At 38.5% G+C, this 27,599-nt stretch overlaps 2 protein-coding genes across 2 annotated transcripts in view; one reads left to right on the top strand and one right to left on the bottom strand.

The window, feature by feature from the left end:
• Window positions 1-6,870, bottom strand: part of COL4A3 (collagen type IV alpha 3 chain) — a 62,444-nt gene extending 55,574 nt beyond the window's left edge. Inside the window, exons 1-2 of the mRNA XM_065640222.1 lie at window positions 6,412-6,870; window positions 5,967-6,347 (exon numbers count right to left, since the gene is read on the bottom strand). Coding sequence (XP_065496294.1) covers window positions 5,967-6,347; window positions 6,412-6,870 — 840 coding nt within the window. The remainder of the gene's footprint in view (window positions 1-5,966; window positions 6,348-6,411) is intronic.
• Window positions 6,871-11,975: 5,105 nt separating this feature from the next.
• COL4A4 (collagen type IV alpha 4 chain) overlaps window positions 11,976-27,599 on the top strand; it is a 67,018-nt gene continuing 51,394 nt past the window's right edge. The window contains exons 1-5 of the mRNA XM_065639796.1: window positions 11,976-12,046; window positions 13,410-13,449; window positions 15,479-15,556; window positions 26,295-26,429; window positions 27,144-27,188. Of these exons, the coding sequence (XP_065495868.1) occupies window positions 11,991-12,046; window positions 13,410-13,449; window positions 15,479-15,556; window positions 26,295-26,429; window positions 27,144-27,188 (354 nt within the window). The 5' untranslated portion in view covers window positions 11,976-11,990. The remainder of the gene's footprint in view (window positions 12,047-13,409; window positions 13,450-15,478; window positions 15,557-26,294; window positions 26,430-27,143; window positions 27,189-27,599) is intronic.

The raw sequence follows: 27,599 nt of genomic DNA, 5'->3' as shown, positions 1-27,599 counted from the left end.
GGCAAATGATTTGTATGGAAAAATGGAAGAAGCTGCTGTAGATGAACATTTAAACAACTTTCTATTGTGTCAAGGGAACATGTATATGAAAACTGTTTTTCACTTCAGAGACAAAGCCATTTTGAAAATCTTCTCTTAGTTTTTAATGCACAAATCTGTTCAGTAAGAACTTTGTGTAACAACAATTTTGTAGTGTTAGCCAGAGCTTGTCATTATAACTATTTATATCTATAACGATTAAAAAACCAGTAACATAAAATGTAAGTAAAACAGTATAAAAAAAAGATGGAAACAAAATTTTCATAGAACTTTCGGTATCTCTTGCCTATGTTCAAATGGAATAAATTATGTGCTTGGGAAAAAATAACCAAACACCAAAAACACCAAACCAAAGCAAAACCCCATAAAACACTCTGCAATTCTTTTCTGGTAACATACTTACTGTATAGCATACCTTTTTTTTTTGCTGTGAACAAGCCTGTCTGTATGGAAGTTCCAAGAAACCACTGTCACACAGCTGTTAATACTATTTTTATGGAGGCACACTGTTCTGCCATCTCGTCCACAGTCCCACATAACAGCTCCCAAGGTGCCAACCATATTTTTTTCCAAGCAGATACAGTACAATTAACTATATGGAGCTTCTCCCTTCTCTCCAACTCACTGACAGTAAAGAATTAGGGAGTGCGAGACAGTAGGGCTTAGCAATCTTCACTGTGCCTGTATGTTATCATCATTGCATTAGGATAAAACAGATAAAAATGTTGTAACTTAGAATAAAAACCCTGTATCTTGAGTTTTCACAAACTCAAGTTGTTTGTGAGCTCTGCAGTGATAACCACTGAGGGCTGTGTTGTAGAACCTGCCTAGAATTACTCAGTATTTATGTGTGTAGAGCTGCCAAGTTGTGTGCCGTTTCAGAAAACCGTAAGTTGAGGTCCTCAATTGAATCTCTGTTTTGGGTTTTTTTTTTAATTGCTTTTGGTCTATAAAGAGAAGCTAGAGATAGAGAATTATTCCCTCTTTAAGCAGAGAGAAAGATGGTTTGCTTTCTTCTGCTAAAATGCAGAAAATTTTGATACTTATATTTATGACAAGTGATATCTTACTCTACAAATAATCTCAATAGGGTGGAAGTCACTGTGATAAGAACTATCAGAAACTGGACCAAACTGTTCACGATATATTCAGGTGGGTAAAATCTCCAAAGGCAGACCTATAAACCCCACTTCTGTGGGTTTCTTCCCCTGACCTTGAACAGGACATGTGGACAGCAGAAATAAATATTGTTCCTTCCCACAAGGAAAAAAGATTAGGCAATTCAGGCCACAGAATTTTGTTTTGTATAGCAAACTCTTAAGACTGTTGAATCAGCTTATTCATCCATGCTCTTCCTAATAGAGGGTCATCTTAAAAGAGCAGTCTAACAACAATGAATACACATCATTTAACTAGTGAATTTTTGCTTACCTACCATAATATTGTTAGCATTACATCACACAATTTGTATTTCTTCCTAACTGTTGAGTGTGGGAATGGTATTCACTAGAACTGTTGTCTCCTCAGGCCTGTATATTTGTATATTCCTAAAATTCCTGGTGTGCATCTTCTGTTAAGTGGTGCAAATAGCAATGAAAGCAACAGTAGCTTGTTCAGAGAAAGCTTACTGCACATGTTTTGGTTTCTCCTGTTTTGAAAGGCTCTGTGATTTCACAGATTTAAAAAAAAACCCAAAAAACAAACTTTTTCTTGCAGCTTCCTCCAAAATGATCTGTGGAAAAATGGAGCATAAAGGCCTAGCTAAAAAGCATTCATTGAAACAGGCCAAATGGAAAACCTGTAAACCTGTGAGACTTGTACCCTATCAGAAAACTGCTAAGCTAAAAAAGAAAATCAATGAAAATAAACTGAAAATATACTAGGTGTGGCAAAATGGAGCTTTTTTAGTGTGTGCACAAGAGACTAGGGCTGTAAACAGTTCAGAAGAAAAAAGCCTTTTTGTGTTTCACCTTCCTCCTAGGTTCCTGTAATCCATGCCAACATACTAAGCCTTCTAGTATTACTTTGTCAGGCAGTAGGGTGAGAATGTGACAGTAAAACAGATGACCGGACATCCCATACTAGTTGCAGTTAGTAGCAAAGTATTTTGTTTCAAGGATGTTATGATACATCAGCTCTAGATATTGCAGAAGAGATTGCTAGCGCAGATCTCAATATAAAATGCTGTTATACCTATATGAAGTGCAAAGTAATGAAGAAATAACCAGCGTTTGCCTGCCTACTTTGATCATTTTAATGATATTATTCAGTCAGCAAAACAACTTGAACTATAGAGTTTTGCTTAAATGTGTATTGTATTTACTTTGTAGATTTGTTCAAAAAAGGCTACACATCAAGTTCAGTTTTCACAGGTGTTTAGTAAGATCACTTAAGGAGGTTCATCATTTTCAGTTGTATGATGCAGCACACACATAAGAACACAACATTTCATGGCCATCTAGGCAAGCCTTCACGTGGTGTGAGACAGCAGAAATCTGTACATCGTGATCCACAAACATTACGGCAACTCTGCTAATTTATGCTCTCTTGACCCAGTAGGAAAAGCATTGCTCTGCAGTGCTCCAACACGGGCCTGTTTCTCTGTGGAGATGATGGCTGAATTACAACTAATTATAGAGGCAACCAGGATCAGAACAGCCTAGTACAGATTGGGCCCACTTATCAATGAGTAACACCCCTATGGACTTCAGAGCTGGGATCATATTAACCAAATCAAAGAGAGCACTTCACAAAGGACTTGTTTTTCTAACACAGTCAGTGAACTCTTTTGTATATTCAGGTGCACATCTCCTCAACTGCCTTATGTGACAAAGAACCTGGGTGCTTCCAAAGGCCGCAGAGAGGGAAGATTCTCACTGTGACACTTTGTCCCTCCAACATTTTGATTCCTAGTTAAACGAAGGAATTCAGCCTGCATCCCATTCTTACCAGCCTTGGAGATGCTTATGGCTGAGCTAGTACACTGCATTATTTTCCTTCCAGAACCATGTATTAATATTAAGATATATTTCAAACACCGATATAGTTTGCATATAATTAGGAAAAAAATCTTGCATTAAGAAAAAAAAAAAAGAGTAGTTCATAAGTATTTCCATGCACATTCTAACATTTGTAAACAATAAAATTAATTGGCAAATATGAACACTTTCATCTAGTCACAGACAAGTATAAGCAAGAAAGGGGATGCAAAAAAGATCTCCTCAAGTCTTACAGTCACTGAGCTTGTTATCTCCCCTCCTTTGCCAGCATCACATGGTGAAAAAATACAAAGAATAGTGCCAGAAGCAAATACTCAATATAGAGCACTTAACTTTATCCTGTGAGCTAATGCAATATTGCAATTGTATTACAATGCAAATCAGAAAATGGTAGTGACACACGGTGCAGCTAACTTGCAATCAAGTAATCTTGCTCGAGTAGAAACCTTCTTTTCTCCTGTTCTGAACACACGCTAACATGACACCATCATAAAAATGATCAATGCCACCATGAAGCAGCATCGATTCAGTACTAATGAACTTGATCTAGGTAGTTTTCTCATTAGCACTATTTGAAGCAGCAAATTTCAGGGAACATTTTTAGATTAGTGTTTAATTTCAAGACATACGAGTACATGGATGGTATCAAAAGACAGGACACACTGAGAAGAATTAATTGGATTGCACATGTGCATCAAGACAGCTCCAAGTGCTGCGAAGCAAAATTAAACAATGAGAAAGCTTTTTTTTTTTTCTGAGAGGAAAAAAATAGAAACAACAAATGAGAAAGATCTTGCCCCCTGAGAAAACATATTGATATTTTTTATTATTCTTCTGAAGTATTTAAATGAACAGTGGAAAAATCCTAAGAATTAAAACATCAGTATTTGGAGTGAAGGAATACATCAAGCAAGCTGAAAAGCCTTTGACATGGGAAGATGCTACTTCTGCTGAGTTTTCAGAAGATGTGCTTAGAGCACGCCAGTAGCCAAGAATGCAGATAATAATACTCCCTAGCAGGTGCCAGAAAAGTTCAGGCTCCTAAGGGCAGGGAAGTCTGGACTCTGTGAAGGGCTGTGAGGACCATAATTTGCTGTATAAACAGCAGCAGGCACAAATAAACAATTTTCTTTCTTGTCTTTGGGAATAAACTACTTATTGAGTTAAGATACATACACTCAAAAGTTTCCTATGTTTGAAATATTTTTTTAATTTATGCATAAAGCAAAAATACTGCTCGCTGGTCAAATATCAATTTATTTTCATATGAAAGTATAGCATGATATTAAAACACAAACAATACCCATTTCTTTGCAATGGACAGTCCAGCCAAGAGGCAATGATATATTCATCAATCATTTCATGTGAATTAACATTAGCCACTAATATGTAATAAGGAGCTTAGATAAAATTGCTTTTTTAAAAAGTTTTTATTCCCTTCATAATCTAGAAAACTTTGTTAGACTTTCCCTTTTGAAAATATCAGCATTTTCATACAAGAATAGAAATTATGAGATTTGAGTCTTAAACTAATGTGTTATCTGTTGCAAATCTAGTTTAAACTAATCTCAGACAACATTTGAGATCCACTTAATTTTCAGAGCACCACTGAATCAATACATTGTGTTCAAACTTTGCTTAAACAGAAAGATTTCTGTAGAAGACACCATCCCAAATCCTGTCTTTAAGACAAAAGCGTAAATAAGGATATAATAATTACAACACTCTAGAAAATTGGTATCTCAGAGCTTCACGATCTACCTTAAGCAGAAAGGCTGCTAATGAACTAAGGGACAAGGTTGGCAAACACTCTAGAATCCTACAGAGGTTCCTAAAAAGTGTTGAAATGCTTTACTGGGCCATATGTGGGGTCTTACTTGTTGACATACCTCCCTTCACCTTTCTCTGTAGATAAAAACAAAACAGGACAAGATCAACAGAACCAGAAGAGAGGCTTAGAAAAAGTCTGAGCATGTGTGTCAGGAGGGGCTGGGGGGAGTTCCTGGTACACAGCCTGCACTTGTTAACAGCTGTCCAGAAGCATGTACGATGATGTCTGGCTCTTGGGAGCGACAACAGCAATGGATGGGAGGTACCAACAGACGAAGAGAAGAATGGAATAAAGAACAGCAGACTGGGCAGAAGAGAGAGACAGGTCTTGAGTTTATTCTTCTTCCACATCTTGCTTTAGAGTAAGGATCAGAAGTAGGCAGAGCCTGAAACAACTCTGCAGAAAATGTGTACTTTGCAAATAGAGCTGGTACCTCTGTTCTACACAAGAACTAAGAGGTATTTTAATTCCATTACAAGTAAAACAATTACATCTTTGTTAAATTACCAAAGTTGACTGCAAATTAGAGCGCCTTGAAAGAAAATACGCTTGCTGATGTGCTTATGCTGTTTCCAGACACTTTACCCAGAACGGGTTAGTGAAAGAACCACAGTAATTTAGAAGAGACATTATTACTAATTAGTCTGCTTTGAATAATTACAGCAGAATGTGGCTCTGTTTAGCAAGAACAAAGTAGAAAATCAGATTGTTTCCTTACAAAGGTGAACTGCACAATGTTTTGATAGGCAGTAAAGGATTTGGATGTACTGTGTTAGAGCTTTACTCACACATGCAAGGAGAATTTAACACTGTTGACTATTAGGGGAGAAACAATTTGAAATGTATTGAAACTGGCAGTTTCCCGTGTTTGATGCCTATCAGAAATTTACTGAAACTGTCAGTTTTCTGTTTGGTAACTGCCAGAAATGTTGAGAGCTACACTGACCCATCTGCCATCACAGCTGACTGCTCTTCTCCCACTTGGGAATGTACAATCTAAAGATTATAACTAGACAGAGAAGAAAAGAACAGCAAAGACTATGGTGTGATCTAGTAGAATTTATCGACCGAAGGGTGATGCACACTCATCATTAAACCTCAAAGAAAAGTTTGTAACGAAGGCGGCACAGGCGGTCCAGGTGATGAGCGCCGCTCCGAGTGTTCACCTCAGAGACCATCCACACCCCGCACTCCTCGCCGCCCGCATCCACCCTCTCCCCGCGGGACAAGCCCCCGCGGCCGCCTGCGGGCTCCCGGCGGGACAGAGGCCTCCCCATCCCCTCACGGGACCGCTCGGCTGGGAGCGGGGGAAGCCGCCCGGCCGCGCTTCTGCTTCGCACCTGAGTCCGGCGCTGAGGAGACGCCGCGCGCGCGGCCTCCCCGCCTTCGCGTATCCCCGGCTGGCAGCGGCGCAGGGGTAACGGTTCCTCACAGCCAGGCGGGATGCGCCTCACCTCACCCTGCCCGCTGCGAGGTACCTCACGCGGGGGAGACGTATCATTTTGAACACAATGAATTCACCTTTTCTTCCTAACAACTTACCGAGACCAAAATGCAGCGCGCTGGCAGAGGCAGCCGAGGAGCTGAGCCCCGCTCTGCCCCCGGCAACGGCGCGGTCGCAGCGGGAGCCCGCGCCGCCGCCCCGGCCCCGCGCGCACTCACCTCAGCCGCCGCGGCGCGGCCCGGCCAGAGCAGGGCGAGCAGCAGCAGCGGCGCCAGGCGGCCGGGGCAGCCCCCGCCCGCCATCCCCGCGCTCGGCGCTGCCTGCGCGGCGTCCCGCGGAGCTCGGCCCGGGGCGCTCGGACTTTGCCCCCCGCCTGCCCGCGGCTTTTGGCCTGGGGGCTCCTGCTTCGCACCCGCCTGGGCGCTCCCGGCGCCCTGGGGTGGGGACACGGGCCGGGGCGGGGCCGGTCGTGCCACCCCTCTCCTCCCCTCTTCTCTCTCCCTCGCGTCTCCTGCCTCAGGCACAGCCGGCAGCCGCCGTCCGTCCTCAGCGGGCATGGAGTGACCGAGGAGCCGGGGGCTTTCCCGCCTGGGAGCTGAGGTGAGCACGGCGGAGGGGCAGCCCGGGGCGGCGGTACCTGGCGCTCGTCACGGGCCGTCCCGCCTGGCCTCGGCGCGGGCCAGGGCCGTGCAGCTCGCTGAGGGACCAGCGGCGTCCCGGGACAGCTGCTGGTGTCCCAGGTTGCTGGGCTGTCACCGTCCCCCGCCCGCTTCTCACCCGCCGCCGGGAGGGCGCAGGTGTTGGGCGCCGCCCAAACGGCCTCGGGGCTGCGCGGCGGGAACGGGGACGCGCCCGGGCCAGCCCCGGGCACCGCGCGAGCAAGGACACGGCCCAGGGCTGCGTGTGGCGGAGAAAAGGTCGGTTAAAGCCGGGCGGGAGCGAGGCGAGAGGCGGCAGCCCTGAGGGCATGAGCGAGGCGGTGCCGGGTGCGGCCGGCGGCAGCCCGGGCCCTCAGCGCCCTCCCGCCGCAGCCCGGGGCGCCCCCGGGCACTGACCAAGGGTTTTCCTTTCAGCAGCGCTTCTCTCTCCCTTAAGTTTTTTCTTGAGACAGCAGAAACCAAGAAGTCCCAGAAGGGACAAAGTGCTGCCCACTGCATAAATGGAAATTAGTGAGAAATGTTTCTCCCCAGGCTTTCCACATAGTTTAGCATGATATAAAGGTTTACTGAACGGAAGTGCGATCTGTGGAGTGTTGGCAGTATGTAAAGTTTATCACATTTGTTACTGACAAAAATACTGCATGTTCAAGGTAACATCTCGGTGAATAAAGTGCTGTTCTGAGATGGTGCAAACTTAGTATGTTCACCAGGCTGGCCACAGCACCTTATCTGTAGTGTTTGTGCAGGTTTTATTAAGCACTACAAGTGATACAGAAAAAGCAACGGGGTGTTCAAAAAGATGGACCTAATTCAAATCACTGTGTCTCTGCGACCACGAACTGCCCATGAAACCAACTCTTAGCGCCTGAAAGGGCGGTGCATAAAGTTTCAAATGATTACCGCTCTATGAAACCTTTTTACCGCTTCATTAAACCATTTGTAAATTTTTATGTAATTGTAACATGTTGCCATCATGAAATATACTGCTTTGAAATTGGGTCCATCTTTTTGAAACACCCTGTATGTATATAAATCTATTTAGGACTACTCATGAGACACAAATCTAAAGCCTTTCATGAGCATAAAACTAACCACAGCTTCTCTTACAGGCATAAGAGTAGACCTGGATCTTCATTCAGTAGAAGTTACTGTCAACCCCCTATGAAATACGCTGTGAAAGCTAGTTAGTAGAGGCTACTTTTCCCAAAAGTTCGGTACTAGCAGCAAGAACACATCTCTGGAAGAGCTGAACACTATATTCCGTGTCAAAGATCTTGTACATCAGCACAGGTGTTATCACATTGGCTCTAAAATCACAGGCATCAGTGAAAGCAAGCTGGCAGGTATAGGGAGAAACGGGGAAAAAATCCCATTTTCAAGCCAGATTGATGGTTACCATGTAGAGGAAATAGTATCTTAGGGATAAAACCACTAAACTGGTGCATTTTGTTTGTCAGATTCTTAATCCTGTCTACTGTAACAGCACTACATTTTTTAAAGCAGGAATACTGTAATAAGGATAAAAATGGGGTCTACAGTTGTTTATAAACTGTAGGCACCTGTAAATTATAAGTATGTAAATCTGCCACTGAAATTTAACATGAGAGGAACTGGTGTTAGACAGAAAGTGGCAGAGACTCATTTACACAAAAGCCAAACCAAAAAGTGCGAGGTTCTCTAAGACAAGGTCAAAGCAAACGAGACTACAGTGAAAGAGGGTGGTCAGTCCTCAGAAAGGACATGAATTCAGATGCAAGATGAACACTATAACTCTCACTGAGTAAAGGAGATAGTACTTAAAAGGAAAGCTCTTGAATACTAGGCCAAAGAAATATTGGAAGAAACAGAAGAAAGCAGGCAAACCGCTGTTAGGATAAATAAAATAATACGTGCAGAATACCTAGTGAATTAAATACCGCTATAATAAAAAGGTATTGAGTCAGTTTTCAAATGATGAAAACCTTGCATGGGAATTTCAAAAGAAGTCAGCAAGTGCAAAGCAAAGCTGGGAAAATGCTAATAAGGGAGATGCAAAAGAAAGTCTTCTTCAAGCCCCGCCTTATCCCAATACCACCTACCTATTTCACTGCCCTAGAGCAGCTGGCTGCTAAGGAGTGTGGCCCAGCTGGATGACAGTTGTACGTTCGTTATAGTTAAGAAACACCCAAAAATGTTGCATTATGAGATCGTCACATAAAAGCACATATGCCTTTATGTGAGCTTCTAGGACAGGTGACTTCAAAGCAGCACTGAGCTGGAACAAAGGTGAGACCAGCAACTGATGTTCTCTCTGGTGCTTGTTGCTACCATAATTGATAGAATCTGTCCAAAGAAAGTCTATGAAACCTTTCTGCAGACTGTGTTACTGATACTGTTGTAGTCCGTAGTATCTTCAGAGAGCTACAAACTCAGAGACAGTCTTGCCTGGCAAAACAGCTGGGCAGGCTTAACATCAGTTGTGTCAAAATGTATACCTGTATCTGCCTGTGTGTACTTTAACAAGAAAGCGCTAGTGCATGAACGAAAGGGGGGTCAACCTTAATACTAGAAACCAACAGAAAGCTGCAACAAATTAAAGTTTGGGGTTTCTTTTCATAGTAATTGATATTTAATGAATTTAGCTTTGATTTGTTTCATCAGTTCTCTATGGTAAAGCAAGGATAACAGTGTTTTCTCTTTCTACAGATAAGGCATATTTTTGAGGGAAACATGGATATATGAATTCAGTTTAAAGTGCAGAGTTTCATTGGACACTGTAAAAGTAAAAGAAGGGCTTGAGGAAAAGGATGAAGAGAGTATGGAATATATCCATCATGAGTAATGTAGAAGTCATATGGAAAACAGCATATATATTCCTGTACTTAAAACAACTATCCTAATCCTATGCATAAAATAACCACATTAAAATTGAGCACACAGCCCTGATTTTTATTTCCTAACTTTTGAATCCTTGACTTTGCAACTTCAATGGCCTTGTAACACATGATTTTGGTCTATTTAGATGTGATGAGAATATAGTTAGGGCTGCTCTAATTTTTTATACCTCAATAACTGTAGCTGTGTGTCTGCCTCACACTATGGCTCATGCCCAGAGTCCCTAGGAATGAAATTGTCTTCCTTCTTGGTCCTTGTCTAGAAACTAAACATCTAGGTTATGCTCCAGTGAGAGCTTTTCTGCCTCTGGCTTTTGAGAATTTTATGAGCCAAGGTTTGGTGACACTTTTGTAAAACCTCTTCCTTTGGTGGTATTGAGTGTTTTATCGTGGTTGTATATTATCTTCTTTCGAATTAGGTAAGAATTCTATTGAGGTAACTGTTGTGATTACTACAAAATATAAAACATGAGATCAATTAGATAATCTAAATAACACTTTGTAGTCCCTATACTATTGCATTGGCTGCCGAACACTTCAAACTATAGGAAAGTCATTCAGAAAATGATGGTTTTTCGATAGCCATGGTGAAATAGCAAGCAGAGTGGCTTAAGTCTTCCAGTCATGCGTTAAGTACGATTTCAAACTGTGTGAATGGATTGGATCAAAAATAGATTTTATTTTGAAGATAAAAGGTTCTCTGCTAATACAAAGCAAACATACCCAATTTCAATTTCCATTTCATTTTCAGAAGCTGTTTGGATAATTAAATAATGAGATGGATAGTGGGCAACAGGAACAAATTTCTGCGAAGTCTAACGCTATGACTCGCTTGGATTTTCCATTTGGGGCAATCTGTCCCTGAAGAATTTATTGCCTTACAATCTTGCTGATGTTATTTATATTATTAATGTAAAAAATCAGTGAGGTAGGAATGCTATTAGAATATTATGTTATTATTACAAGTGTTGTTGTTTGTTTTGGGTTTTTTGTTTGGTTTTTTTTGGGGGGGTTGGGTGTTTGTTTGTTTTCCTTTTTTATTTTATTTTTCTTTTAAGAGATGGGGAAATAGGCCACAGAAAGAGACCAAGGGTTTCACAGATGAATGGAGTACTGTACAGTACAGAGAGGGTCTGATCTTGCAGCATGGATTGGCTGCCCTTGGGGTTTTTATTCATTAGTCAGTGCACAGTAGCTTACGAAGCCTCTTCTTCATCCTGTGGGATATGGATATACTGTGCACACACAGGGGAGACAATATTACTTATAGATTAGTTCTGGGAAAAAAAGAAAGGTGTTACACAAAATTTAACACTCTAGAACTGTAGAGGCCTTTGATTAGTCCTGCACTTAGGGCTTCCAGCTTCCTAAATCCTGGCAAAAGCTCTGGAAAAAAATGGTCTAAAAATAAAGCTAAAAAAATCTAAGTAGTGTTTCCAATGGTGTCATCTATCTATGAATATGGGTAGAACTCTTAAACTTAAAATGCTTATATTCTTATATATTCTTATATACTTATATTCTGCATTCAGAGTAGTCCTTCTTTGCTCAGATGTGTATGTGGGTGCTGGTCCAGCCCAGTTTGCAGAGGACACTGTCTTGAAAGTATAGCAAATTTTTTTTTTTTTCAAGTTCATTAGGTGCTCACCATAGACAAGTGTCACTTTTTTTTTTAATGCCTTTAGCTAAAATGGTGGGTATGATAGCTTTTCAAGAAATAATGATGCAAGATGCTCTTTGTTCATTATTTCAAACACTGAGTGAAGACTATCTCTTTTCTAGGCTGAAATCTTGTACCCTTTTTATGTTGATCTGTAATTTGATATATAGTCCCCTTGAAATAATTGGATTGCTGATAAAATAAAAATGTGGCCTGAATAGGAATAATATAATGTAGTGCCAACATAAAGCTGTGCGGTATGACCTGTGTAAAGGGTTAAGACATATTTTGGTTATATGGTAATTATTAATGTTTGTACATCAGATGCATATTTTAATATAAACAGGTTCAGAGGAGAAAAAAACCAACAGTATGGAACACTGTTTATAGACGATCCACAAACCAAAGGAAGAAGAAGATCTGCTGTTTAAAAAAAAAAAAAAGAAAAAAAAAGTGCTGCATATACAGATCCTGAATCAGCGTGAATGACATTAACAAAGGATTCGTTTGAACGGATTAAGTGGCTTATCACAGCTGCCTGGTGAGTTTTACAGATCACTAAATTTTTTAACTAGACTCACTGAGATATATTCTTAGCTATCAAATTAACAGTAAAAAGAAATCACCAGTTAAATAAGTTGTAGCCTATCATAAATTTGATAAGCTTATACAATAATTGATTTTATTTGATTTTGATTTCTGGTCTATAAGGACCAAACCATTTAGATTTCAGGTACTACGTTATTTAAATAGTAAGAAACAGGAACTACAATTCTGATTCTGTTTTTAAGAGGCAAGATATTCCTACATTCTAGTGATGGACATATTTGAAGAAGAAAAAGTAATGACCAACTCAAACCTGAATTATTAAAAGGCATGAAGAAAATTTTAGAGACTATGATGGTAACACTTGCTAGCAGCTGTGGCAGGAGTTCTTTCTAGAGGAAAATGATCCTTAGGAAGACATTAGGATCAGCGTGGCCAGGAATTTTCAGAGTAGCATGTGGGATCAATGATTCCATCTGTATAACATCTTATAGGACAAGTCATGCAATTTTCCTTCTTGCTTGAGGTCTGTATAAAACTTCATGCACCAGGCTCTTCAGGAATGTGAAATTATGCTTTTCTAGCTGGGAACCTGACACCCTTGCTGGTAGGCAGTCCTTCATCGTGCTAATATGCCTGAACTCCCTCCAGTGTCTTTTTCGTGTTTATTTGGTTTATGCAAACCCAGGCTGCTTGTTATTCAGGTTTTTCCCAATGTAGCAGCCTTCTATCCCAGCCATCTCTCCAGGGTAGCTCTTCCTGTCATTTTTCTGCATTATTTGTGAATGACTTACCTCTAACAGTCTTGTGTTGATTTGAGTGCATAGGCAATGTCTGCCTGGTGCCAGGAGGCAGGGATTTTGAAATGACAGAGAACAATCTGGCAAACACATGCCTGCTGTAAACAACTGGAAAAAGGGGAGACTGCAGCATTTTACCATCCTCATTGTAAAAAAATGTATTCTTTATATCTAATCTAATCTAAATCTACTCTCTTTTAGTTTAAAACAATCACCCCTTGTCCTATCACAACAGGCCCTGCTAAATAGTCTGTCTCCATCTTTCTTATTGGCCCCTTTTAAGTACTGAAAGGCTGCAGTAGGGTCTTCGCGGAGCCTTCTCTTCTCCAGGCTGAACAACCCCAACTGTGTCAGCCTTTTTTTCATAGCAGAGGTGTTCCAGCCCTCTGATCATTTTTGTGGCCTCCTCTGGACCCTCTCCAACAGGTCCATATATTTCCTGTACTGAGACTTAATCACACTTCTCACTTTTTAGAGGCTACATTTTTGTGACAGTTGGATGGTAGAAGTGTAGTTTTAATTTAGCTTTAATTTAGCTTTCTCCTTCTTTTAAAACAGGTGGCTGCTGATTGTTTTTTCAGCACAAGAAATCGATGGGGTAAGTGACACTGATATGTACTTTAAAGATAGTCGATAAATAGGATGGTATAGTTCAAGCAAGTAACACCATATACACCAACATGATCTGTAGTTCTATGGGATAACTGTGATGTTTCTTTCAGTATTTCTCCAGTTCTCACTTTCCTTTCTGTTCCTGTCGTTCAGCTTAACTATTTTGTCATTTTCTCCTTTGGATTCTTCTAGATTCTAATTCTGGCAGCTTTAGATGCTTTTGGAAGCTGCACGTAAAAAACCCTCTCTTATGCACTGTCAGTTTCTCAATAAGTCCCTTCAATGGTGCTACATTATAGCATATGTGAAACTCATTCTAGCTTTCAAGCCTTTCTCTGTATGTTAACCTAGATCTTAAACTGGCCTCCCTGTACATTCCCATCTCTCTGAAGCCAAAATTTCACATATAATATAGTCTCATTATCTACTTTATTTTCCTCTCTGTACTGTCCTCCATATTAAACTTACGTTTGCAATGTATTCGCTGAAAATTCTTTCAAGTCTGTCCTCTTAATTTCTTTCACATATTTAAAAGCTTTTTTTCTGTTGTTTTCCCCCTGAACTCTTCCTTTTTAAGATTAACTGCCGAAAATTTAGGTATTTAAGTATTTTTGAAAAATAAATGTGTTCAATTAGAACAAAGGGTAACAGCTTACATGTTAGTAGAAACTTGCATTCCATTGACATTCCAGTAGAGGCAAGTTTTTAATAACTAAATGAGAGACTAGTGTGGTGTAGATTAGTAATTTCATGGGAAATCCAGTGTGTGAAAGAGAAGCAGTTTGTGAGAGAGACCATCATACCTCCTTGTTTTGAGGTTTGGGAGTAGCACATATTCTAAAAATATTGTAGATAGATAAAGAGGAAAAATTCTGTTAATTCTAGTATTTATCAGTGTTTTCTCCTTGAAAAACTGAAGTATGAACCTATTGTGTTCAGTCAGTTATTAAAACCAGTAACAAAACAATGTTGACCTTGATAGAAATGAGCAAATATTTTCATGTTATCACTGTTTACTTGTTTACCTAAATTAATCTTAAATCTTTTAAGTCCTCGTTATCCTTTTCAAAACCACTTTGATCACTTACACAATTTTGTCAAAAAAATAATGTCACCCAGTAAACATTCCAACCATTAAAATGCATTTATAAATGCATATGGTGTGTATAATTGGTATATGTTTAATATTACACTTTGAGAAACAGAAAAGAGCAATAAAATCATGTTCACTTACCACACATTAGATCTACTGAATTTACATTTTGTTGTGTGTTAGTTTCCTCGAATATGCTTTTTTTCCCATTGCAATTTGATGAAACAAACTTGTTGGTTCTTTGCTATTAAAAAGGCAATGATGGAAAGTTTTAATACAAGAAATAAGTAAATTAATGGTAGACAATGCATAATTACACCATGCACATACTTCTTTCTTTCATTTAATAGACAAGGATTAAATGCAAGGCTTTATCACGGCATAAGCCTGTTGCTTTTCAGCCTGTTTTGCCTTTTATCATTTAATCATAATCAATCTCCCAACCTAGTGTAATGGGTTTCAAATTTCACATTATTACAAATTAAATTCTGTCTCTGTTAAAATATTTCTAGATGCAGCTATTTCCTGAGCTGTATTTAGCTGTAATACTTAGCATTACTTAAAATAACTTGCAGGCAATGTCGTTCACCTTCTACAGCAACAGTAATAAGCTTTTGTGTATTTATGCTGATGAGAGGTCCAAGATTAGGAGGATATTAAATGTAGTATTGATGTGTGTATTCTATTAAGCAGGCATTGGACAAGGTTCATATGTGTCAAGCTGAAGATCTACACAATATTCTGATATTTGCTGCTATGCCAAGTTTCTTCATCAGCAGTAAATTGCCGTGTGGTTATGAAGTATAGCCAAATCTTTTGCCTTAAAAACCATCTAATCGGACAATATGTCCAGTTGACAATATTTGTTGAAGTGATTGTTGTCTGTTACATATTAATAAATCCACAAACTTTTAATTTTTAGGGAGGATATGCATATATTGACCCATGTGGAGGACAGGATTGTTCAGTTTGTCGGTGCTTTCCAGAAAAAGGATCAAGAGTAAGCGATGATTAGAACGAATGATAGTTACTGTTGTAAATACTGTTCATTTTGTACACATTGCTGCTCTGAAAACTCAGTATGTTTGACATAAATGTTCAATAAATCAATATTTTGACATAAAGTCTGATATAGCAAACTAGCATAATTCTCTGACTGATCTAAAGTACAGGTATCCTCAAGGGAAGTTAAGATTGTTTGTAAACAGGTTTGCTTGTAAATTAGGTTTCTAATAACCATGGTGCCTTTTTCGTGTTAAGGATTCTTTGAGATTAATCTAGTAGTTAAACAATGGTCATTCTTAATATATGTAAGTTTAGAAATCCATGCTCCTTTTCTACTAAGAGGTTGGTAAAAGAGAATGTCTATGCCATTTACTAGTTTTATGAGAACTTAGCTATTTCTTATTTGGATTAGGTGTTTCTGGAAAAGGTTGCAGAGTTTTTATTTTACTTGCTTAATGCACTAAGTATTAAAAAAAAATCTGAATTGTCTTTGCCTTATAAATAATAGTAAAACATTGAATGAAGCCAGGGCATTTTCATATGATATACTAAAACTAGTAACTGTGCATGTTGCTATTTGTTAATGGAAATATGGTCTAGTTTGTTATCATGGCTGTTCTTTCTCAAAGTACATACACTATATAGTGATAGCAAACAACTTAATTGTTATATGAGGAAAGGATTTATTTGGATACATTCTCTGATTAGTGAACAACTGAAAAATTGTCAGTTAGTGATGCAAACCATTTTCGTTCAAAATACTATTAACGTTTAGGGTTGGTGGGTCAGTTTTTAGAAGACCTGCACACCCCATTTGCTTGTGTACAACCTGAGTCACCACAAAAACAAGACACACCTTTTCCTTCCTGTGTGTCTGCAGTTAGCTGTGTGCTTTGCTGTGTCATGATCACTGCCCTGGTGTCCTTGGATCCTATCCTAATCCTCCAGGATTATGTCTATACGAAAGTCCCCCATGCTGTAGGATTTTCATAATAGGGGCCTAGGATGTGTCTCTGTAACACTGTGTTAACAAAAGGGCATCCCAGGAAAAGTATTTTCACTAGCAGCATTGCAGTGTCTCACAGTGCTACTGAACAGACTGTTTGAGATATCAAAAACGTGGTCTGAAGTGCCTTTTAAAAACAACTGACTTTGAAATTAGAGGAAATTTCTCTTACTTTAGTTCTGTCTCAGTAGCCTGAAAGTTCTGATTCACATGCCCATAATCAGTCAATAAATATTCACTGCTCTTGTTATGGCTCTTTCCTAAGCTGTCCTCCCCACCACAGGTAAACTGAGCTACGATTCATGCATTTGCAGTTAGTTTTCTAAATACTTCCAAGGATCTGGACATAAGTGCCAAATACAAGTGTAATAAACATTTCAAAATAAATTCAATATCATTATGCAAATGTAAGTCTGAGAATTATACCATTTTCTGAAACAGCTCTAAAATACATATGCACACTGATGGATAAAGTCTCTGCAATGTAATATGAATTTAAATTCAATTCACCCATTTCTATTAATCAATATACAAGAAATAAAAATACTTATCAGACTGTACATGAAATATGGCTTAATTACACACCATTTCAGATAGATTGCAAATATTTCCTGTACTAATGTATGGTGATGAATTATTTTCTATAGGATTACTTAATCCTTTTTCATCCTACAATCCTGTTGATTTCTAAGTTTTTCTGTTTTCTGTCTTTACACTCTGACACACTAACTTTGCTTTCTTAGCTTTTGTGGAGACTACCCATAACAAAATAAAAGATTTGTTTATCTTATTGTTAGCTTCCTAGAATGCAAAACATCTGCTTTATCTACTTTTCTGTCTGAATCCTGCTCCCAGGCTTGTTACTCAGGGTTTTGTGTCTTCCTCAATCCTGTCTTTAAAGTGCAAGAAATAAATGATCATTGAAAACCTCTGGCAGTATGTAGTATAAAAGCCTAAAATTCCAGAAGTGTACAGTTTATTAAATAGTCCATCTCTGTAAAGAAGTTGAGATAAGGGCAACAGTACAAATTTGATTGCCTAGCACCATATTTTTTCCTTTTTCACTATTTAGCACAGGCTAGCTGTCAAAATTAAGGATGAGCTGGCCCCCTCAGCAAACATTTGCTGAGAGCCCAAAAAGATTCTAGAAAATACATGTACTTGCTGTCAAAAGGCAATGGAACAATAATCTCATCAAGACCAGCTGGAAACACAACCTTAAAGCAGTGCTCAAAGTTAAACCAACTGCAGTATCAGGGGCTTTTGCAGAGCCTGAATGAGAAAGGCAGCATCTGAGTGAGCTACATCAGTAAATTTATTGAGTTACATTGATATACATAGACCAGTCCACCTATCTTTTAATTTTTTGTTGTTGTTTATTTTTTAATCTATTTTACCACAGGAAGTCAGATGTAGGGTATTCCCTTCATGATCTTCCACTGAACATGGTAATCTAAGACTTACAGGGGAGCAAGGGCAGATTGTCTCATTATTGTACTGCTGAAGTATCATCTACATTAGAAACACACAAGGTCAGACCTATTATGAATTGATTAAACATGTTATTCAAACTCTTCCAAGAACTGCAACCAAATCCTTCATTAGACTAACTGGAACATGACCACTCGTATGTTATTCTGAATCTTCGTTGTTGGCTGAATGCTTTCAGAGTTCGTTCCAGTTTCAGTTGAAAGTTTCTGTTAACTTTTATCTCCCCTAATAAGTGCACTGGGGGAGAAGCTATTTAGCAAACTGCATTATTTGTAATACATCTGGTGGAATGCATAGAAATTATTATCCATAGGAAAGATGCTCATTGTATCATATTGTAGAGCTTGTGCTAGACAGATATCATGGGTCCAACTTACAAATGATAGTTAGACATCTGAATAAGAACCTGGCAGTTTGTTTCACACATTGCTAGTGGTGATTTTCCTACATCCTTCTCTACACGCTAATGAAAATGAGATTTTTAGACAAGTCAGAATATCTGTCTGCTGATAAAACAGCAGTTTTATAATTTCAAAGTCAAGGTGTGCCCATCTGCTAAGGGTTTCACTTTGTCAGCAGATTGTGAGGAAAATATTGTTGCTAGTTCCATTTGAGGGATTTTTGTTGACATATAAAACACTATGACAGGTATTTGATGACATTGCCATTTCACAGATTTTTTAGAGTTTCAGTGGAAGCATTGCTCACTGGAATTTAGCTAGTAAAGTGAACAAACAGGTTATTTCTATGTTTGGAGCAGACTCATAATCAATCTGTAACAAAGATTTCTAATAAGGTAGAACAGAAGTCTTAGAGCTGAAATAAATCGTCTTTGTTTATTCATAGTTACCAGTCATAAGTAAAGTGAGTTTACATTTTGTAAAACTAACAACATTGTAAGCTGCGTATGACATAACTGTAGCCCTCGATGTCTCTCAACTACAATAGTAAAAAACTAGGATAATAAGAGAATAGAACGTAAAATTAAACTCCTAAATAATATTGAGGTTTGTGAGTTAAGTAGAATGGCTGTCAGGAGTGTGGTATACTCTGAAGTTTCCATAGGAAAGGAAGACCTCCAATCTTGCCCTACTGTCTTTGGCATAATGACCTTTCTTCCTATCTATTTTTCTGAACGCAGTTTAAGTATGATTAGTGAAAGCTGTGGTTACCAGGACAGCATAAGAAAACTGTGCAGGTGACTGTGAACACAATGGGAATTGAGACTTTTCTTTCTAGTTGCACATTTGAAAATCTTTGGAATGTCAATATAGAAAGCCTTCTTCATTGTAAGTGGACAAGGTCATTGAGGTTTTAGCTACAGAAAAGATGACTGTGGGAGTAAGAAAAGGAAACTGCCATGGCCATACTTGAATGTATTGAAATTGAGTAAGTTGGAAGAAAAGTAGAAGCAAATAGCTGAACTTTTATTATGTATATGATACCAGTATACTTATGCACTGGTTGCTATGGTGGGTTTTAGAAGAGCTTGTGTACCTGTTGATTTTTATGTCTCTCAACCTTAGATAACTCTGTGCTATAAACAGAGTTGCACTACTATTCATTAGTAAGAAATCACTGAAAAACATTCTAGTCAGTATTGCTAGTAGTATATCCCATTCTGATGTCATTACAGTTTTCCACATCACAATGAAAGTTCAACTTCTGTTTAATTTGGATTATAGCCTTGTTGGAATTAGTTTTATGTTATACTATTTATCTCTTGTTCTCATGTCACAACTCAAAAGTACCCTTTCTTCCATAGGACCATTAAACTGTACTGTTAAACCTCTTTGCTCATACTGTATGCTACTATACATATTCATTTAAGAACTATAGAACAGATAAATGAGGGGAGAAAGTCATTAGTGAAACTAAATATACCAGTAAGCATTCTACATGAGTCTTGGTGCCAGCCCAGAACAACTGAGACTCTCTCTTGCCTATTCTTTCCCAGTCAAGATGTGTGGTCTTCCAGGAGGCAGTAGCAGTTAATGTTTTTAACTAAAGGCAAACAGCAACTTCATTGTTTTGAATTTCCCCTCTCCCCCTTCCTCATTGGTCTCCCATAAAGTTTGTGATTTTAATTTTCTCCTGCTATGTCCAATAGACAATGAAAGCTTTCCTTCATTTCCCCCTCTTTATCTAACTTGGGAAGTTGTTTCCTTGATAACTCCTGCAGTGTTGTATCAGAGGCCTCCAAAAATGCTGGCTGCTCTAACAGAATTTAGATAGTTAAAAAATTGTTTGCAGTTAGCACTGACCGATTGTAAACCTGTCCTGTGCCGACCTCAGAGTTTGATCCCATTCAATTCCTTTGGCTTTGTTTATAGTGTTAAGTAGATTTAGAAAGCAAGCGACTATTCATGACCCAACCTGATCTAGCTTCTATGAGATCATGTGAAATGCCTGGAGCAAAGTGAATAATAAATATAACTCAGCAAGACTGATGTTCATTCTTTTGCAGATGAGTCGAGTGGCCTATTTTCATACTAGTGTAGGAGAGAACCTAGCAAACAGAAACCTAAGAGGGAGGTCTGCTGTTTTCTGGCATATGAAGTGTAAGAAGTAAGCATTCAAAAGAGATACTAAGTCAGTTGGTTGTCACCGGTAAGTTAGAAAGTCAGCTGCTGTATACTTCAGGGCAGTGGGGTAAGAATGGTGAAATGTAATTGTACAGTAGCTCTGTCTTCTGGCATCACTTCTCTTGTAACGTCCTCCTAATAGATCTTGTGGGTTGTCACATCTCCCTAGTAGATCATGTGGGTTGCATCCAGTTTACAGCATGGTGTAAACATATTTAAGACTCGCTAACTGGGAAACTGCAAATTCTGTCTGTTCTGGGGAGTAAGAGGCATTTATTAAATCACACTTTTTTGCATGTCAGTATGCAATGGCAGCCTGTCATTCACACAGAATATACAGTACTTGTATTTATATTTTAGAGCTGCACACTCAGGACATGAATATGTAGAATCCATCTATTTGATCTCAAATACATGTGCTTAGTTGAATCCACTATCAGAGATGTACACACACTGGCATCTGAGGAAACCCAGATCTCCTGCACTGTTTGCCTCATACTTGATCTTTTTTCTCTCCGTGTTAGCTATGATGCAGTTTTAAAATAGAAGATTCACAAGACCTGTTATCCATTTCTGTAGTAAATCTATTGCATTTCACTTATGTTCACTGAGAACCATAGAAAAACAGACCTAGAGAAATGAGACCCCCTAGATTTATATCTGAAGCAGACCACACTTTTTTTTTTTATGACTAGGCAGAGCAGTAGGCAGTTCTCTGGTTCCAGAAGTTAGGATTTGAACTGGTAGGGAATGGAGCCTGCCTACCAGAATGTGGAATAGGAACAGAATCACTCCATTCTCCTCACCATAAGGTCTCTTTGAGGCTGTTCTTCATATACAATGTCCAGCTACAGCATCTGTAAATTAGCATTTTTCATATTAGACATGTTACCAAATTTTTCAGAAATTTTGATCTTGTTAAATTAGCCCTCCTTTTGTTCTTGAGCATCTTTCTTTCCTTAATACTTCTGGTTCCCCTTTCCGACCATACTAAAAATAGTGGTTTTCTCAGTTACTGCAGATTGGCAAGCTTTTCCACATCAGGCAAGACAAAATTCTACAAAATGATTCCTTTTCATAGATTTCAATCATCCAGAAATTGCCAATCAGTGACTTGTTTCAATAAAATGAATCGGAGCAGAAGTTAATCTTATTTTATTAGCTAATATGATGTTAATTATTTGTGGTCTAAAAATGCTCTTTGCAGCTGCTTTCAACCATTAACAATGTTTCTTAAGAGTTTCTGCACCAAATTCTCTCTTGTTCAGTGTTTAACACAATAGTGACACCCACTGGCTTATTGGATACTCTTTCTTTTCAAGGTTGCACAGGGTTAAAACACAAAAAGTACACTGTGAAAAATGTTTTCAGCACTTCACTGTGATTTGTTGTGCTTCAGTGAAGTATCACTGTGACTACGGAGCTGCATCATCAGGTACTATGTTCCTGTAGCATATTACATCATTGAAAAATAAGATAAAAGAGCACAGAATTTTCCAGTAGCTTGCAGCATGATCCAGATGCTAAGAGAAGTCAAGCACTAAGAGTTACTATTGCATTTAATCAGCTCAAAATCTGACTATAAAAAATAAGTTGTCTAATACTGAGAAGTTGTTATGCGATCTGCTGTTTCTGAAGAAACTGAGAATGAAGTACATGCCATGTACTGGTCTGACCCTTACTCACTGTTTAACTCACAGTCAGAGAAAAATTGGTCTATTAAGGACAAGAGAGTGGATTTAATGCCAAGTTGTGTGCTTTCTCCATTTTATCTCATCTTGATAAAATTAATATTTAGGAAGTTTATTTTGAAGCCATGACTTACACTGGAAATAGTTTTGGTCCCAGTCCCACACAGTTACAATGCTGGAGTGGAACCTTCCCAGAATGGACACCCCTGTGGGCCCTGGGAGCAGTGGCTTTGCTGTGTAATAGACCTGCTCCTGTAAAGTGGAGAGGACAAGGGTGGAGCTTAGAGTAGCAGCAGATGGTCCCACCTCACTAACCAAATTACAAAAAACCCATCTGTCTGCACATGCCTTTGTGTGCACTCCTCTCTTGCCCCCAAACTGCTCTACTTTCCTCCCTTTCTCTGTCCTGGTAAAATGAGAAAGATTGGTTACAAACCAGAGTCTAGTGCAGCATGGAAAAGGTTTCTATATTACTTCCCTACAATCTGATTCTGTGGAGTTGCTGGGCGTGTTCATTTTTGATCACAAGAACAGAAGGTACATGGCATTTCACATCTCACTGATACATTCACACTGCCTGTAACATAGGGTACTGTCCTAATCGAAGGCAGTAACTGGACTTCTTTTGACTTTATTGATAATGAGAAGCAAGACAGAATTTACTGTAATAGCATGAACCAGTTATTTTGATTTCCAATTAAGACTCCTTTAAAACATTGTGCTTTCAGACAATTAAGTGTTTGGGGCACTCTAAAAATCAGGTGTTCTTTCGTGTCTCAGGCAACCAAAAAAAGTAACTCTGAATAACTTTGGCATTGCCTTTTCCAAACTATTAAATGCTTTGCTGCATGAGCCTGAAATATTTGCAGTCTTAGGAAACATACTTAATTAAAATAAATATAGTCTTATTTTGTCAAAAGTCAGTTTCTTACTGCAGGTCAAGCCCAGGATATGCTAGAATAACAGACCATAGTCTTGGCATGGGTAGTTCCTGACCTAGACAATTAGCAAGGCATTGAAATCCTAAAGGAATTTATTGGCATCAGATGGCAGAGCAGGCATAATATTCTGTTCATTTTAACTGAGCTAATTTGTCATTTCCACATGAGCATGACTACCTTCATCCTCTTTATTTGTACAGCTGTCCTGAGACTGTAATGCTGTGGTAGTCACATTGGATGGGCACAAATAATAGATGTGATAATAGATGTTATGAGATGGTATCAGTTTGGTCTTAACAAAGCTCCCAGTCATTATCAGTCTTTGAGCTGAAAGAAAGAGAGACAATCCACCAGCTTCACATGGCATGCTAAAGTTGTATCAGCTGTCAAACCTATTGTGAATTCTGAATTCAGTGACTCTGTTTTATGACTTCACTACCTCCTACTGAAGACATAAACTGTGGTGTTATTAAATTCACAGGGTAGCAACTAACGAAGACATTTTGTCAATGTAAAGGACTACATGTCCTGGAAGTGGTTATTGGTCAAATATGATGGATAATTACCATACAATTCATACAGTGTCTCAGCTTTTTTCTGAGTACTGTCAAGATCGTGTTTCTGCAACTATCCAAAGGATATAACACAATTTGACAATTTTCTTTTTCAACTCTTGAATGCAGAGCATATACAATATGAATTAAAAATATTAAAGTTGATGCAGAAACTCATTGTCAACAAAATGCATTGCTAAGATAAAGGCATTAGAGCATTAGTGAGAAATATCTCATGCTTTTTTTCCTGTGGATGAATGTTGCATTTTGCATGGTAACAGCTAGTTCAGTACTAAAAAAGCATACCGCTTCCAGTAGAGTAAATGGTTCAAAAAGTTGTATTTTATTATATTAGTCTCATTCATTTCGCTTTTCTTATACTCAAAATTATGATTGAATTAAAATTGTTGTCCAGTCTTTTCTTTTTTAATCAAATATTTAAAAGGTGTAAGAGCTGCTTTAAGACCACTGCAATGAATAAATTCAGTTTTACAACAGAGGATGTGCAAGGCACTGCCAACAGACAGGCTGCAATTGGTCAGGCAAGCAAATACTCAAACATGCAGAATCCTGACTGTCCATTCATTGTTAACAAGGATGCAGAATCAGCAGATTTTAATTCTAGTACCCCTTAATTAGCATAATATTTTACACTGCTCAAATTATGGTATCAAAAAAATTGTAACTGTTGCTGAAGATAATGTGCTGATTCTGCCCTGGAATATTTGCCAGTGACATCACTGGAAGCAGGATCAAGGTTTAAGTGAGAGGAGCCAGTAAAGAGAAATGGAACATGAGTTGTATGAGGATACTATTCCACATGGTCCTTATTTGTAAGTGTAGGGCTTATTTTCCTAGTCTCTGGACTAAATTCCTGTTCATAGCTTCAGAGCCAGTGGTGATCCAGTCCTGCTTCCAGTACAGTGTAAGATTATAGTATGTTCCTATTCTAAGCATGTAGTAAGTTACCTTTTTAAACTCTTGTTTCCTTGCTGATTTGATTGAATAATGCATACCATACATTTCTTCACTTCTTGTCTAACTGTCATATCACACTGATTTTATTGACATATTTGAAAAGACAAATAGAGAGTAAATAAAAAGAGGTTTAGGTCCCTGCTTGCAATTCACAAGGTAAGATTTTGTTCAGACAGATTCGGTCTGTTGAAGCATTTACACTAAGAAACAAGCAATTCAGCTCGGTTGCTTCAACATAATTTGGCTCCTAAAGCTAACATATCTGCTTACAATCACTTTGATTTCTGTCATTCTGTTTTCCTTCAGTCCACTCATAGAAATAAAGGTATGGTCTATCATTTCTGTGAATGGAGATTGTGCTGAAATATCCTTCACTGCCCTCAAGTGGTCTTAGAGCCCTATGCTTTTCTTGGGAATGCAAAGGGCTTCGTTTGCTTTCTTTTTTAAATGTGGCATAATTGATGAATTCTGAAAAGGCAGCAAAACACTCTTCAGTTGGGAAACAAAACAAGTTATAGCTAAACAAAGATAATGATACAGAATGAAAAAAGATGAATAAGAGAAACGAAGACCTGTAAATACATAGATTTTTTAGGGTGAAAGTGTAGACAGCTTACATGTGAAGTCTGATTAGAAAGCTTGCTTTTTACAGCACTTTGAATACACGACTTAATAGTTGTTTAATGGCATAAAACAAAAACTGCAACAAATCCAAAACAACTCAACACCACTGCTGTAGACTGAAAAATCCAGTTGGCATGGGAACTAATTTTACTTCAGGAGAATATGCACTAGCTTGGAAAAGTTAGTAGAAATACATGGAGATGCTCTGTATGGTGCTGTAAGTACAGATACTCTATTTAGAACTATTTATAGAAAAATGACACTCTGCAACCTCCTAAACCATTTTAACACAATCTATTGAAGCTGATACATTCTGTAAATATGTTGACAAACAACTATCATTTTTTACTGCAGGAAACTTCACAACTTCTAAATAAGGCATTAAGATCTGAGAATGACGATGGAAGACACAAAAACTTAAGATAATTAGCAGATAGTGTGACTTAAAAGAAAGAGTGAAGTCTGTTGATTTGTTCTAATTATGTACAAACTCCCTTTGTTGAAAATGAGCCATCACTTCTCTAGTGGCAAAAATACGAGCCTTATGCTTGTAGAAGATGTGTTACTTACATTGGTAGCATCAGCAAGACTTGCAGTTTATCCCAGGCAACTCAGAGAGGTGGTTCTGGAGACCTGATGAAGGTAAAAATAAATTATCACTTTGAGCAAGTAGTTACATATGAAGGTTGTGTTCCTACGGCATCTAATGCATAGAACAGATCTGCAAGCTGTACAGCAAGCTGGTTTGAATCATGAGTATGTATATACATTGTAAGCCCTGTTCTATCCGTACAGCTGTCTCCAAATGCTGCCTGCTGTGGGGTTTACAGCAGTAGTCATTCACTTCTTCGGACTCTTTTCAGGGTCAGCCTGGTGAGCTGGGAGCTCAAGGTCCAATTGGGTCCTTGGGATCTACAGGACCAGCTGGTCTGCCAGGAGAAAAAGGACAGAGAGGTGAGAATGGGCAGCCTGGGCCAGCTGGAGAAAAAGGTGATAAGGTAGGAAACACCACAGACAGTTCTTTTAGGTGTATACAGTATGTAATGTTAAATATTGGCAAGTAAAACTGAACTTAAATGATCAAAAAGCTTTTACTGTGTGAGTAATGTGGAGCTGGAAGGAGCAGTATGATCCTTTTAAAAGTGATGTATACTAAACAGAATTTTATTACCAGTTACAGAGTATAAATTTCAGTTCAGGTCCATATCTTTCATAGCTGTACAATCCCTGTGCTTGGCTCTTGGTACTTTATGTTAGTTTTAATGGTCTAATTCCACTGATCTCAGTGGATGACTGAAATCACTAATGCCAGTATCTAGCACACTTGAAGTTCTGTAAATAGAAATCATGCTGCTGGTATTATTATCAAAACAGGAGCAGGGCTGTGAAATTACAAATGAGTTTATTTTATAAGTTACAGGCAACTTCTCTTTCTCTGTCATTTTATAATATTTAGACAACAAATGCATATGAGACTTAGACATTTGTCCTGTACTGTACCATCCGTTACATGGGTAGCTATTGGCACTAGTCTGCTAAGCCCATATAACTTTTTTCAGATATTTATTTCTGGCAACTACAGCTTTTGATTCATATTTCAAACAATGCTGTTTCTTGTTTCTCGCTATATAGTATCACATATTCTTGTTTTTCATTCTTTTTAAGATTTAATGACTTCAGCAACTCCATTTTTTCATGTCACCTGTTTTTAGGGCCCAACTGGAGTCCCAGGATTTCCTGGTTTAGATGGTGTTCCTGTAAGTATTGAATGAATATTGCTTTACAAAAAATACAGTTTCTATAAAGTCATACCAAGTCCCTTAATAGAATAATACACTTAATACATTGTTTTGCTTTATACCTATTGATATCATATCACCTACAGAATTTTTTAAATGTTTTGCAAAAATGTAAAATAGCCAGGCTAATTTCAACTGTGTTTACTATTGATAAACTCCACAAAATCCCAGGGAGGTAAGTACATAATTTTCATTGCAGTGCATTGAAGGTAGAGCAGATGTGTCCCATTTTCAGTGGGGCATTGAAGGTACAGACTAGCCCATGTCCACACAGCAAGTGTTAATGCTAGGTTTAAAAACAATGAGTTTATTTTCTCTGGCTCTATAGTAGGCTGTAGTCCGTTTGCTGCATTATTAACATCTCTGAAA

The sequence above is a fragment of the Caloenas nicobarica genome, chromosome 8, assembly GCF_036013445.1.
Source record: "Caloenas nicobarica isolate bCalNic1 chromosome 8, bCalNic1.hap1, whole genome shotgun sequence".
Taxonomy (NCBI): domain Eukaryota; kingdom Metazoa; phylum Chordata; class Aves; order Columbiformes; family Columbidae; genus Caloenas; species Caloenas nicobarica.
Note: the sequence above shows the minus strand (reverse complement) of the source record. Positions and strands in the feature narration are given on the sequence as shown.